The sequence below is a fragment of the Symphalangus syndactylus genome, chromosome 18, assembly GCF_028878055.3.
Source record: "Symphalangus syndactylus isolate Jambi chromosome 18, NHGRI_mSymSyn1-v2.1_pri, whole genome shotgun sequence".
Lineage (NCBI taxonomy): Eukaryota > Metazoa > Chordata > Mammalia > Primates > Hylobatidae > Symphalangus > Symphalangus syndactylus.
Window position 1 is genome coordinate 101507215 of NC_072440.2, and position 14455 is coordinate 101521669.

The 14455-nt window shown below is 41.9% G+C and overlaps 1 protein-coding gene and 1 pseudogene across 3 annotated transcripts in view; one reads left to right on the forward strand and one right to left on the reverse strand.

Moving 5' to 3' along the window:
- PDIA6 (protein disulfide isomerase family A member 6) overlaps positions 1-14455 on the forward strand; it is a 52937-nt gene that overhangs the window by 25956 nt on the left and 12526 nt on the right. For all 3 annotated transcript variants that reach the window (XM_055252124.2, XM_055252125.2, XM_063623965.1), the window contains 3 exons: positions 7578-7719; positions 12398-12455; positions 12945-13071. In XM_055252124.2, coding sequence (XP_055108099.2) covers positions 7578-7719; positions 12398-12455; positions 12945-13071 — 327 coding nt within the window. The remainder of the gene's footprint in view (positions 1-7577; positions 7720-12397; positions 12456-12944; positions 13072-14455) is intronic.
- LOC129467594 (small ribosomal subunit protein uS5-like) lies at positions 5098-5947 on the reverse strand (annotated as a pseudogene).

The following is a 14455-nucleotide window of genomic DNA, read 5'->3' on the forward strand; positions in this document are numbered from 1 at the left end:
AGTTTCCTGTGAGTGAATTCAGACTAGACCCTGAAAGAGTCCGTGAGTCTATTAATTAACTCGTTTTAATAAATGGCAGCCTTTTTGGGAAACCTCTTGGTTTCTAGATGACTGCTCTGGGACCGTAGACTCCTCCTAGCAGATGTGGGACAGAGATGTTACTGATGTGAATTTATAACATCCTTAACTGCCGTGGAGGAATGGAAAACCACAGATGGCAGAGCCATCTGCTCACAGAGATTCTAGACATTCACTCGGATGGTCCAATTTCCCATTGGTGTTCATTATCACTGAGTGGAATGGTGATGTGAATTTTAGAAACAGAACATCATTGGTCAGCATTGACCTACTTTGTCATCTTAAGTGAGCTCAGGGTTTTTTGTGTTCTTGGGGGTTGGAGGTAGTTGTTGGCTACTTTTATGCATTCAGAATGTCCACATCTTTTGTCTGTTCTTTCTCAGTAATATGTTAGGTTTCTTTGTAACCCTGCTAGGTCACATTGCCTTTTTAGGAATTTTAGTCTCAAACCTTAATCAACATAGCATTTTCATTGGGTAGCCATGTACAAGCAGAGGAGGCTCTTGTGAGAACCAGGCAAAATTTAAAGACAAACAAAGGTCCGTCACCATTACTAGGAAAAAGAATAACCCAAGTCTACCTTAATACTGTCAGTAAAGAGCGTCTTTGTATGGAAAGGGAGGCACATTCCTAAGGTGAAAAACCCTGGTCTGTTCTGGTGACTGCAGCCTGCTTGTAACAGCATGAAGAGGAGAGGACTGACGTTATTGCTGTCCTTGATTGGCAAAGAGAAGTGAAAGTACCTAATTCTGCCACAGTCTACCTAATGATGCTCTGTGGATTATACCCCTGCATTCTCCAGCCCTTCGGTTAGAAATTTGGGTCTATCTAATTATATGATCTTAGGTAAGTTATCCTTTCTGTGTTAAAGTTTCCTGGTCTGTGAAATAATGGGCACCATGACACATACCATATAGGGTTCTTAAATGACTTAATATATGCAAAATGTTTAGAAAAATGCCTGGTACAGAATCATCCAAGTGTTACTGTTTTGTCTCGCCAGAAATAAAGACCCCAGTTTCTGGAGCGTAGTGTGACAGATATCTCAGAATGTTAGCCATAGTCCCAGATCTCTCTTGTAAGAATTTCTCTTGAGGAAACAGTCATACTAGTTTGAGGGGAGGAGGAAAATACAAGAATTTTCAGTGCTGGGCTGTTAGTGAAAAATTGGAAACAATCAAAATTCAGTCAGTAGTGGATTGACTAAATGGTTCAGCCATTAAAAATGGTTACATTGGAGTAATTTTAAAATTCTTAAGTAGAAAATATCTGTAACTTACTCTTTTGCTTTTCCATTTTTGAAAATTTCACAATAGGCTCAGTGTATTGAGCAAGTACCAAATTCATATCAATTTTACAAAAAAGATAAAGTTCTTTAAAAGTAGTACATCTCTGTAGAAGATTATCCTATTTTTGGGTTTTTTTTTTTTTTTTTTTTTTTGAGACCGGGTCTCGCTCTGCCTCCCAGGTTCAAGCGATCCTCCCACATCAGCCTCTGGAGTAGCTGCGACTACAGATGTACCCTACCACACCGAGCTAATTTTTGCATTTTTGTATTTTATATTTTTTCTCTACAAGAGATAGAGTTTTGCCATGTTGCCCAGACTGGTCTCAAACTCCTGGGCTCAGGTTATCCACCTGCCTCGTCCTCCCAAAGTTCTGGGATTACAGGCCTGAGCCACCACACCCAGCCTTAGTCTTACTTTCAAGCTTATTCGGAGTTAGGACTGTCAGTGCTTGTGTTCTTAATTTACTTGCTTTGTTAAACATGTCAAACTCTACTTCACCTTTTCTGCAGCAGTGAAAAGATTAATGAGCAGTGCCATCCAATAGAAATATAATGCAAACATGTATGTAATTTTAAATTTTCTAGTAGCTACATTTAAAATGGCCAAAAGAAACAGGTGAAATTAATATACTCAGTATAAGATCATTTCAACATGTGTTTTCAAAATGAAAAATAATAATGAGGCCGGGCACGGTGGCTCACGCCTGTAATCCTCGCACATTGGGAGGCAGAGGTGGGCGGATCACCTGAGGTCAGGAGTTCAAGACCAGCCTGGCCAACATGGTGAAACCCCATCTCTACTAAAATACAAAAATTAGCTGGGCATGATGGCTGGTGCCTGTAATCCTGAGACGGGAGAATCGCTTGAACCCAGGAGACAGTGTTTGCAGTGAGCCGAGATTGCACCACTGCACTCCAGCCTGGGCAGCTGAGTGAGACGCCGTCTCAAAAAAAATAAAATAAAAATAATAATGAGATTACATTTTTCCCTCCATTAAGTCTTCAGAATTCAGTGCGCTTTTTACCAGCACATCTTAGTTTGGGGTAGCCACGTGTAGCTAGTGGCTATCATGCTGGATAACACTGTTATTTAGGAAGCAGCCCCACTGTGGTTAGCCTGGCCTCCGTTCACAGGCATCCTTTCCCACCTCTTGAAATGGAAAAGGAGATCATCCTGTCAAAGGCTACTCCATCACTGAATGGGTTCCCGCTCCTCCTCTGACTCGGGGCATTTTATTCAGATATTCCCTGTATTTTATCTTTGGCCTCTCCCACTGCATATGTCTTCCTCTCCTAGATCACTCCCATCTTTAAAGAGAAACCTTCGTTGTTTTCTACATTTGCCTGCCTCTGGTCTCTATAATGAAACCTGCTTAAAGAGTTACCTGTATTCTCTCCAGCCTTCTGCAGACTGCATGCCTCTTATTTTCACTCCACCACAACTGCCAGGGCTCCCAGTGACTTTGTCACTAAATCCAATCAATAGATGGTTTTTAGTCTTTGCTACTTTATCTCCCAGTAGCATTTGTTAGTGTGGCCCCTTCCACATGTATCTTGGTGTATGTGACACCACTCTGGATAATTCTCCCAATCCACCTTCCACATGGCAACTGGAATAGTCCTTCTAGAAAGCACAAATCTATTCTTTCCTCTGCATGATAACCCTTTAGTGGCTTCACTGTCAGTAAAGTTCACAGTTTTATAAGTTTTTACAATATTGGCCATATCTGTGATTCAAATGCAGTGTAAATCTTGAATACCATAATTGTTCATTCATACCTATAGCGTACAGAACCACTTTATCTTGAGCACTAAAAAGACAGCATGGTGTAATAGGAAAAGCTTGGAAATGGAGGCTGCCCTGCCCCTTATATGTATGACCGTAGATGGACCATTTGGTCTAGACCTTTATTTACAAAATGGGGATAATTCCTACTTTCTAGTTAGTAATGCTGTCAAAAATTAAGTGATCTAACATATTTGAAAGTGATTTGAAAAATTGAACGTGTTGTATGATGGAGGATTTAGCAGTAAAACAATGAACAATGGTGTACACTCCTTCCAGAAGAAATGTACCATTTAGTTATTCCAAAAAGGTCCATTTGAAATCTTCCAAATTCTAATTATGAAGCAAGCATATGAAAATGTAACTAAGATGGCATGTACACACACTACTTGAGAACACAGGCCAGTCTCACTTATAATTTGCTATATCAACAAATTAAAAGGAAGAAGTGATATGATCAACTTCAGAGATGCTGAAAAGACAGGAATAGATAGAAATTTCGTTAACATTGTAAGTATATTTTGGCCTGGCATGGTCGCTCATACCTGTAATCTCAGCACTTTGGGAGGCAGAGGCAGGAGGATCACTTGAGACCAGCCTGGGCAACATAGGGAGACCCTGTCTCTACAAAAAATTTAAAAGCCAGGGATACACCCGTAGTCCCAGCTACTGGGGGTGCTCAGGTGGGAGGATCACTTGAGCCCAGGAGGTCAGGGCTGCTGCAGGGGGCTGTGTTTGCACCATTGCACTCCAGTCTGGGTGACAGAGCAAGACCCTCTCTCAAAAAAAATTAAAAAGTGTATTTATTTCAATCCAAAAGCCAGCATGATGCAAATAGGAAAACACTCCTGTTGAAGTCAAGAACAGTCTGAGGATATTCCATTATTTACCTTGTTCTAGAGGTAGTTAGCAAATTTTTGTTTATAGTCATGTGTTGCTTTAACATTAGAGATCTGAATTACAACTTCAGAGATGCTGAAAAGACAGGAATAGAATTTCTTTAATTTCTATTGGCATGTCAGACGATTTCTTCATTGTGAAAAACATCAGCGTGTATTTAATACAAACCTAGATGGCGTAACTTACTAAAAACCTAGGCTGTGTGGTATAGCTTATTTCTCCTAGGTTATAAATCTGTTTGGCATGTTACTGTACTGAATATTGTATGCAGTTGTAACAATGGTAAGCATTTGTGTATCTAAACATAGAAAAGGTGCAGTAAAAATGATATAAAAGATTAAAAATGGTACACCTGTATAGGACATTTACCATGAATGCAGCTTGCATGACGGGGTTGCTCTAAAAATTTTATTTCTTGGATAATAGATTAACCTTAATTTACTGTAACATTTTTCTTTTTTTTTTTTTTTTTTTTTTTTTTTTAGGAGATGTGGTTTTGCTATTCTGTGTTGGCCAGCCTGGTTTTGAACTGGTGGCCTTAAGCAGTCCTCCCACCTTGGCCTCCAAAGTGTTGGGATTATAGGTGTGAGCCATGGTGTCTGGTCAACATTTTACTTTCTAAACTTAATTTTTTTTTAACTTTTTGGCTGTTGTAAAAACACTTACCTTAAAACACATTGTACAAAACAGCAGTACAAAAATATTTTCTTTTCTTTTTTTTTGAGACAGGGTCTTGCTCTGTCAGGCTGGAGTGAGTGGCACATCACAGCCCACTGCACCTGTAGCCTTGACCTCCCTGGGCTCAGTGATCCTCCCACCTCAGCCTCTCGAGTAGCTAGGACTATGGGCGTGCAAGACCATGCCTGGCTAATTTTTGTACTTTTTTTAGAGAGGGGGTCTCACTATGTTGCCCAGGCTGGTCTTGAATTCCTGATCTGCCTGCCCTGGCCTCCCAAAGTGCTGGGATTACAAGCATGACCCATAGCGCCTGGCCAGTGTTTTCTTTTATATCCGTATTCTGCAAGGTTTTTTTCTGTTTTTAAAGTTTATTTTACTTTTTTATTTTTTATTTATTTTATTTTTTTTTCAGGCTTAATTCACTTTATTTTTCTTGTATAAAAACCCTATGTTGTAGCCACAGCTGGAGCCTGGGTCCGCTGCATGGAGACTCTGGTGTGGGTCTTGACAAGGTGGTCAGTGAATTCCTGATAGGGAAACTTGGTAAATACAGTCTCCTTCTAGAGGTTGGGGGTCAGGTAGGTGTAGGTCTTAGAAATGGCATCAAAGGTGGCCTTGGCGAAGTTGCCCAGGGTGGCAGTGCAGCCCCGGGCTGAGGTGTAGCAGTCATCGATACCAGCCATCATGAGCAGCTTCTTGGGCACAGGTGCGGAGATGATGCCAGTGCCCCTAGGTGCAGGGATGAGGCGCACCAGCACAGAGCCGCAGCGGCCTGTCACCTTGCAAGGGACGGTGTGGGCCTTGCCGATCTTGTTCCCCCAGTAGCCTCTGCCCACAGGTACAATGGAGGGCTTGGCCAGGATGATGGCCCCACGGATGGCGGTGGCCACCTCCTTGGAGCACTTAACACCCAGACCGACGTGGCTATTGTAGTCCCCGATAGCAACAAACGCCTTGAACCTGGTGCGCTGGCCGGCATGGGTCTGCTTCTGCACTGGCATAATCTTCAAAACCTCATCCTTGAGAGAGGCCCCCAGGAAAAAGTCAATGATCTCTGATTCCTCCTTATCCTCGGCCTTGCCTCCGCGAGCTCTGCGGGCTCAGCCCCGGCCCCGTCCACGGCCGTGACCCCGGCCCCAGATGCCACTGCGGAAGCCACCGCGGTTCCCCATCCCAGGGCCTCCAGGCCTCCCTGCTGTACCGGCGTCATCCGCCATTTGGTGTTTTCTCGAAGAAGAAGCTGTTTTACTTTTTTAAATTTTTTGTCAAAAACTAGGACACGGGGACGGGCACGGTGGCTCACGCCTGTAATCCCAGCACTTTGGGAGGCCAAGGCTGGCGGATCACGAGGTCAGGAGATCAAGACCATCCTGGCTAACACAGTGAAACCCCATCTCTACTAAAAATACAAAAAATTAGCCAGGCGTGGTGGCGGGCGCCTGTAGTCCCGGCTACTCGGGAGGCTGAGGCAGGAGAATGGCGTGAACCTGGGTGGCGGAGCTTGCAGTGAGCTGAGATAGCGCCAGTGCACTCCAGCCTGGGTGACAGAGCGAGACTCCATCTCAAAAAAAAAAAAAAAACACAAAAACTAGGACACAAACACACATTAGCCTAGGTATGCACAGAGTCAGAGTTATCAAGGCATCACAAGGTGATAGGATTTTTTCAGCTCTATTATAATCCACAGGATCACCCTCATATATGTGCTCTCTCCTTGACCCTGTAGATGTGACTGTATGTGTAAATTTAAAAGGTGAAATTTTGATAGTAATGCCATTTCAGAGAACTTTTGGGTTCTTAAGATACTAGTAAGTCAGTTCAGAATTTGTTTTCCTATATTATTGTTGTAAATTGCATTTAAGTTTCCAGAGTTGCTAATGAAAATGCTCTTGCTCCACAATGTGGCAGAACTGTATGGTCAGCAATACAGTTGACACGATCCTTTCTTTATAAGGTGGTTCACATGAAAAATGTTTCTGATAATGTGTTATGGATAGTATTAAGATAAATAAAACTATTTATAAAAATAAACATTGGCCAGGCGCCGTGGCTCACGCCTGTAATCCCAACACTTTGGGAGGCCAAGGCGGGCGGATCACCTGAGGTCAGGAGTTTGAGACCAGCCTGACCAACATGGAGAAACCCTGTCTCTACTAAAAATACAAAATTAGCGGGGCGTGATGGCACGTGCCTGTAATCCCAGCTACTTGGGAGGCTGAGGCAGAAGAATCGCTTGAACCTGGGAGGCGGGGGTTGCGGTGAGCCGAGATCGTGCCATTGCACTCCAGCCTGGGCAACAAGAGCGAAACTCCGTCTCAAAAAATAATAAATTACCATTGCCCTTGAAAGAGTCACAATCTAGTGGAAGAGACAATAATTATTTTTCCCTTCAAAAAGATAGTTTAATAAAGATGATGTGCTAATAATTGCAACTGAATAACATGAGGAGTGATGGCTGTGTGATTGCCCAAGGTTACGCAGGCAGAGGTGACCTCCCAATTAGTCAGTGTCCGTGCCCATAAAATGATAGTAGTACTGCCTCATGGAGTGGTTGTAAAGAACAAAGATGTTGACACATGAAAGCCACTAAGAATAATGCTTCAGCCTTTTTCCAATGCAGCCCAAGGAGTGGGAGTGGGGACTGTCCGTTCCTTTCTTGCTCAGAGTTGCAGCAATGGGAGTGAAATTCCAGGGGCTCCGACTGCAGCAGGGAGGGCAGAGGGGCCAGAGCTGGGCCGTCCTCCTGTGTGAAGGGTCCTGGTCAGTTGAAGAGGAGTCTGGTTGCCCAGGGTTTTCAGTCAAAGCATGAACAGTGCTGTTAATGGTGCACTTTTGTTGTTACTTCAGGTCTGGTGAGCTGTGCCTTCTTTCTGGCAGTGAATGGTCTGTATTCCTCTAGTGACGATGTGATCGAATTAACTCCATCAAATTTCAACCGAGAAGTTATTCAGAGTGATAGCGTGTGGCTTGTAGAATTCTATGCTCCATGGTAAGTATTATAAAATGGTTATAGATTATTTATAGTACTTTCTGAAATTGGAGAAAATGCTGTATAAAAATCTGATTTTATTAAGTCATCTAGTTTAGCTTAGTGTTTGTTTAAAAGAAGTAGAGAAGAGGGAAATGGGAAATGCAGAGTATCTAGTCTATTGTTAAGGAAGATCTATCTTTTGATGAGGTGATGCATGTGGAAGGAAAACTAATTTTATGAGGAAGGAATCTTGAGCAAAGAAAATGGAGGGGCCTGTGATTAACTTCATTCTGTTTCTTGAAGAGAATTATTTCCTGAAAAAATGTAGTTAGAAAATCTGGTTTAATTAAAAAAATCTTTTCTTACCTTACATTCAATACTGGAAAAACCCTTGTGGGGTAAAAATGTAATCACCATTGAAACTAACGGCACAAAATTATATACAGTCAAAAGTACAGCACTGCACTAGTTATTTGTGTGATTAAAGCATTTAATGCAAAAAAACACCAAATAGAAGAGTGGAAACTGCAAGATGTGTATGAGGCTGTCTCTGCTGTAAACCAGCAGGCCACGAGTATCCTGAGGAGAACCAAACCCTAGCCAGCTGTGTGTCTGTGAAGAACTGTGTGGTGATCTGAAATTCCAAGGAGTCCTTTGACACGTGAACAAGGGTTTGTAAGCTTAAGTGAGGGATATTAGAACCTGATGGGAACATTTTAGAGTATGCCTGATGAAAGTTTTTCCTTTCTCACTTGAACTTTTTTCTTCGAAACTGAGTTTTAGAAACTAACCACCAGTCCTCATGGATCATTTTACTTCATGCTCAGTGTAGCAAATGGAGGTAAAAACGCTGTGTTTTCAAAGTCGATGGTGCCACATTGTGTGTCCTGTCCACCTAATGCCTTTACTATTTTTAAAGGCTCTGGTATTTATGTGTTCAGTCCAAATGCTAATTCTGTATGGATTAGTTCAATTATACTAGCAAATATATAAATAGTAATTGTACAAACTGTTGTATTGTTAAATATCTCTGTATGTGGTTTTTACAAGCTTATCATATGTGGCATAGGTAATTTACCTTGTTTCGGAGAGCGACCATACAAGAGAAAACTCTACAGGACGGCATAATTGAGAAGGCAGGATCTAGATCCACTAGTTAATAATTATTATACTGGCAGAGTTTTACTTTGTGGTGTTTGGGTGAGAGAATGTCTGATTAGAGCAAGCGCTTTTTTTGAGAGACAGGGTCTCACTTTCTCCCAGGCTAGAGTGCAGCGGCATGATCATGGTTCACTACAGCCTTGATTTCTCAGGCTCAGGTAATCCTCCCACCTCAGCCTCCCCAGCGCTGGTGCTACGGGCATGTACCACCACGCCCGGCTAATTTTTGTATTTTTTATAGAGACGGAATTTCACCATGTTGTCCAAGCTGGTCTCTTAACGCCAGGGTTCAAGCAATTCGCCTGTCTCGGCCTCCCAAAGTACTGCGATTACAGCTGTGAGCCACTGCACCAGGTCAGACAGGTGCTTTTTAACTTCCTTTTGTGCTTGGATTCCTTTGGCACCTTGGTGAAGGCCTTGGATTCTTATAATAAAACTTTTTCGGTCAGGCATGATGGCTCACGATTATAATTTCAGTACTTTGGGAGCCCAAGGTGGATAGATTGCTTGAGCACCAGAGTTCGAGGCCAGCCTGGGCAATGTGGCAAGACCCTATCGCTACAAAAATAAAAAGAAAAGAAACAAAGAAATTACCCAGACGTGGTGCCGTGCACTTGTGGTCCCAGCTACTTAGGAGGCTGAAGTGGGAAGATCACCTGAGTCTGGGAGGTAGAGGCTGCAATGAGCTGTGATTGTGCCACTGCACTCCAGCCTGGGCAACAGTGAAAACCTGTCTCAAAAAAGAAAAAAAAAAGCTCTCCTTAAAAAAAAAAAAAAAAAAAAAAATCAAACCTTTACATGTTTAAATAAAGTTTATAGGATCGTAAAAAAAAAAACCTAAAGTATGGAAATATGATCATTGAAATATTAAAATTTTGATGCTAATGTAGTACTTTACCAGAGCAGTAAGTACAGGTTGAACATCTCTTATCCGAAATGCTTGGGACCAGAAGTGTTTCTGATTTCGGATTTTTTCAGATTTTGGAAGATTTGCATAATACTTAGCTGTAGAGCATCCCTAATTTGAGAATATAAAATCTGAAATGCTCCAGTGACCGTTTCCTGTGAGTGTCATGTTGGCGCTCAGAAAGTTTTGGATTTTGGAACATTTCAGGTTGTGGGTTTTTAGAATAGGGATGCTAAACCGGTGCGAAGATCCAGCAGCAGGTTTGACAGCTGCAATAATTCTGAATAGTGATGGGCATAAATGATGTTTGAAGATACCTGCAACAACTATAGTGGTGATCATGAAAACAGCTGTGATTTTTATTCATGACAAAGTCACAATAATTGACTACGGCGTGTAGTTTACATTCGTAAAGAAATGCTAAATTTCGATTACAGATTAGTGAAAATAAAGACTTTTTTTTCATCCAAATTCATAGACTCCCTCCCCTAAATTTTTCCTAAAAGGCCACCTTGGCTTCAGATTTATTCTTTTTTTTTTTTTTTTTTTTCTTTTCCTAAAAGGGATTCCCTAAATTTTTATCCACCAGCCCTTTGGGAGTCTGGACCCCAGGTACAGAACCCCTGGGTAGACTGTATGCCATATTTCTATGTATGTGGCATTGTGATGTATGTGCAGATCAAAAGAAGAGAGGATGAACCCTGACAGTCTCTGCATTTAGTCCTCTTTTCTTAGATTAACAAATTAAAGAGGCACAAAACCCTGTAAAAATCTGACTTCTGAATTTTTGAGTATCTCACCTAAACAACAAAACATACTGTATGTAAATAACGTAGAAGTAGCATTTCAGGACATTCCCCTGAAAGATCCTAACTTCAGATATTGGGATTGAGTTTAGGCCCCAGTACTCAATTACATAATGATTACAACTTTTCCTGTATGATTGTAGTATTTGGAATCAAAAACTTGTCAGGCAGCTCTGACACTGGATGGCTGTGATATTGGGTAAATTTCTTCTCAACATCAATTCCATCATCTGTAAAATGAAATAACAAGAGGACCTGCCCTCAGCTTCATGCTGATTAAATGAAATCATCTATAAAGTGTTTTCATCATGGTGCTGGCACCTAGCATTTGTGCATTTGGTCCTTAGATGGATAAACTATGGTATCTGCATACAGTGAATGTTACACAGCAATAAAAATAAACAGTATAGCTACCTACAACCTCAATGAGTGGTAAGGGCTAACAGGTTTACGCACATGTAATTTTTTAGAAGCACTTTTCTGTGTTGTATTTCACAATAATAGTACCTATAAGGTTAAGGTTGTTTTTCCTTGTGTTCTCTTCGGTCCTCTCCCGACTCTCTTTCACTTTCCCTGCCTCCCCCCACTTCAGTCACTCACTCACATCACCATCTTGTGGTGTCACGTCTTGCATTTCAGCTTGTTAGGCTCATTAACGTGGGTTTGTGTATGTGTTTCTAAGTCCAGAAGCAATTTGCAGGACTCAGAGAGTATTGAGATATAGGCATAGTTGATCTAGGCCAGATACCTCATCTATAAAATTAGAAAGTTGGACTAGAGACTATCAAACCTCAGTAGGTTTAAGAATCACTAGCAAACTTAATAAAATGCATTTCCTCCACTAGGAAGTTTGGGTTTGTGGACCCCAAGAATCTGCATTTTGCCTAGGCTTTCGGCTCCACACAGTGAAGCACATTGGACCAGACAGATTCTAAAAGGCTTGTTGAGGTGTAGAGTTATAAATTATAGAGTTTAAATGTGATTTAATTGAGCAGTAATTCGGAAGCTTTTTTGGGGGGACAGAGTCTTGCTGTGTTGCCCAGCAACACAGGAGTGCAGTGGCACGATCTCAGCTCACTGCAACCTCCGTTTCCCGAGTTCAAGCGATTCCTCTCCCTCAGCCTCCCCAATAGCTAAGATTACAGGCGTGTGCCACCATGCCCAGCTAATTTTTGTATTTTGAGTAGAGATAGGGTGTCACCATGTTGGCCAGGCTGGTCTTAACACCTGAGTTCAAGTGATCTGCCTGCCTCAGCCTCCCAAAGTCAGGCGTGAGCTGGAAGCTTTTTTATTAGGATGATAGGAAAAGTGATTGTTGTAAGTAATAAAATGGTGAGCTCATCCAGGTTGCTGATCCTGTTTTACTTATTTATTTTATTTTTATTTTAGTTTTTTGAGACAGAATCTCACGCTGTTGCCCAGGCTGGAGTGTAGTGGCATGATCTCAGCTTATGCAACTTCTGCCTCCTGGGTTCACGTGATTCTTGTGCCTCAGCTTCCCCAGTAGCTAGGATTACAAGCATGTGCCACCACGCCTGGCTAATTTTTGTATTTTTATTAGAGACGGGGTTTCACCATGTTAGCCAGGCTGGTCTCAAACTCCTGACCTCAAGTGATCCTCCCTCCTCGGCCTTCCAAAGTGCTGGAGATTACAGGCGTGAGCCACCGTGCCTGGCCTTGGTCTTGTTTTATTTGTGCTTGTCCTCTTTGCAGGCATCTCATTCAATAGACCATTGATGGGGTTTTTTAATTGAATTTTTGAATTTTTTGAATTGAGAATCAAAGGCTTTAACGGTTGCTTTGTGTTGTCTTCCCCCAAAAGGTGTGGTCACTGTCAAAGATTAACACCAGAATGGAAGAAAGCAGCAACTGCATTAAAAGTAAGTTTCTTAGGAATGCAAAAGGCTTACAAAACTTTTTTTTACAGTAAGTTTCTAAGGTGTTCATATTCACCTGTGTATGTTTAAGTAATAAGTATGCAGATGGTTTAATGTTCAACGGGAAGCTAGTTTGCATATCAAAGTTGAAAATACTGGTTCTGTTGTCAAAATCATACTGAGAACAAGGGGATAATACACATTTAAATGTTTACATTGCCTGTTTTTGTTTATTCTCTTTCCCAGATAAATGACAGTTACTCTCAGCCCTGCCAATTCTGTGAGCTGCAGAGTTGCCTCCATGGGCTAACTTTGATTTCCTCCATCATTCCATTTAGATTTTCTTCTGGTGTTCAAGGCTAAAGTCCTTATTGACTGATTGCAAACTGCACCCTGTGCTTTATTACCTTTTTCTGAGTAAGCAGATAATGAGTTCTTGTGGAGTCTGCTCTAGCAGAAGGAAAAATTGTTGTTTCTTTTACATTTCCACAGGATGTTGTCAAAGTTGGTGCAGTTGATGCAGATAAGCATCATTCCCTTGGAGGTCAGTATGGTGTTCAGGGATTTCCTACCATTAAGATTTTTGGATCCAACAAAAACAGACCAGAAGATTACCAAGGTAAGGACTTTTCCTAGCTACTTCATTCCCCTGGTAGACAAGAACCTACTGTTCTTTAACAAGCCTGAGAACCTGCTCTACCTGCAAGGTTCTCAACCTCATTGTACCTGAATTATCTATAAATGGTACACAGTGATTCGTACACCCTCCGAGTCATTCTGAAGATGAAATGTGTGTCACACAGGTTTGTCTTATCACTTAACGCTTGCTTAGGTCTACGCTGCATTAGCAATGATAGAAAATAGTGTTCTGTGCTCCCGTTGTCTTTCTCATTACAGTCACTTGTATTTAATAAAGATCTACATGTATTTTCTTGCTCTAATCTCTCTTCCCTTTACTGTAGGAGAAGGGTCTAACATACCACTATGGAAAAGGAGACTGTAATTTGAGAGTCGTAGTCTCCTAAACTGTCAATAATAAATGGATACCACAAATTCTGTTTTGTAGATAAGTAAATTGTGGGTGTCTGCTGTGAGCCACTGAGGCAACTAAAGATAGAATTCAGGTTCCACCCTCCCAAGACTAAATGTTATTTCAGCTACACTATTCTTTTTTTCTTTTTTTTTTTTTTAAGAGACAGAGTCTTGCTATGTTGCCCAGCCTGGACTCAAATTCCTAGGCTCAGGCAGTCCTCCTACTTCAGCCTCCTAAGTAGCTGGGATTACAGGCATCACACTCTTAGAGAATTGTCCTGTTATTTAATTAAGATATCACAAACAGGCCAGACACGGTGGCTCATGCCTGTAATCCCAGCACTTTGGGAGGCCAAGACAGGTGAATCACGAGGTCAGGAGATCGAGACTATCCTGGCTAACACGGTGAAACCCCGTCTGCACTAAAAATACAAAAAATTAGCCGGGCACAGTGGTGGGCACCTGTAGTCCCAGCTACTCGGGAGGCTGAGGCAGGAGAATGGCGTGAACCCGGAAGGCGGAGCTTGCAGTGAGCCGAGATTGTACTCCAGCCTAGGCGACAGAGCGAGACTCCGTCTCAAAAAAAAAAAAAAAAAAAGATATCACAAACAGATTATTCTATTTAAGATGATCAGAGTTGCTGGGTTGGGCCAGATCCATGGTGCTAGTAAACGTATTGGGCATAATTTGTTTGAAGCTGAAATTATGGCTAATTTGGTAAAGGTTTTTGTTGAAGATTTATATGGAACATATGAGTGACTGAACTTTGTCATCTTAGGTTTTGCTTTATGTGAGCAGTACCAGCTCATGGGTTGGGTGGCAGCATCAACATCATAGTAAAAGAGTTGTCTGTCATCGGTGACTTGCCTGAGTCCAACTAATAGAAGGCAGGGAAGGTGGGGGTGAGGGGTACAGAATCTGTTGTGTGTGAGCTGGGAAGGCAGTCCATCCTGGCTGCCTGGCTGCTGGCT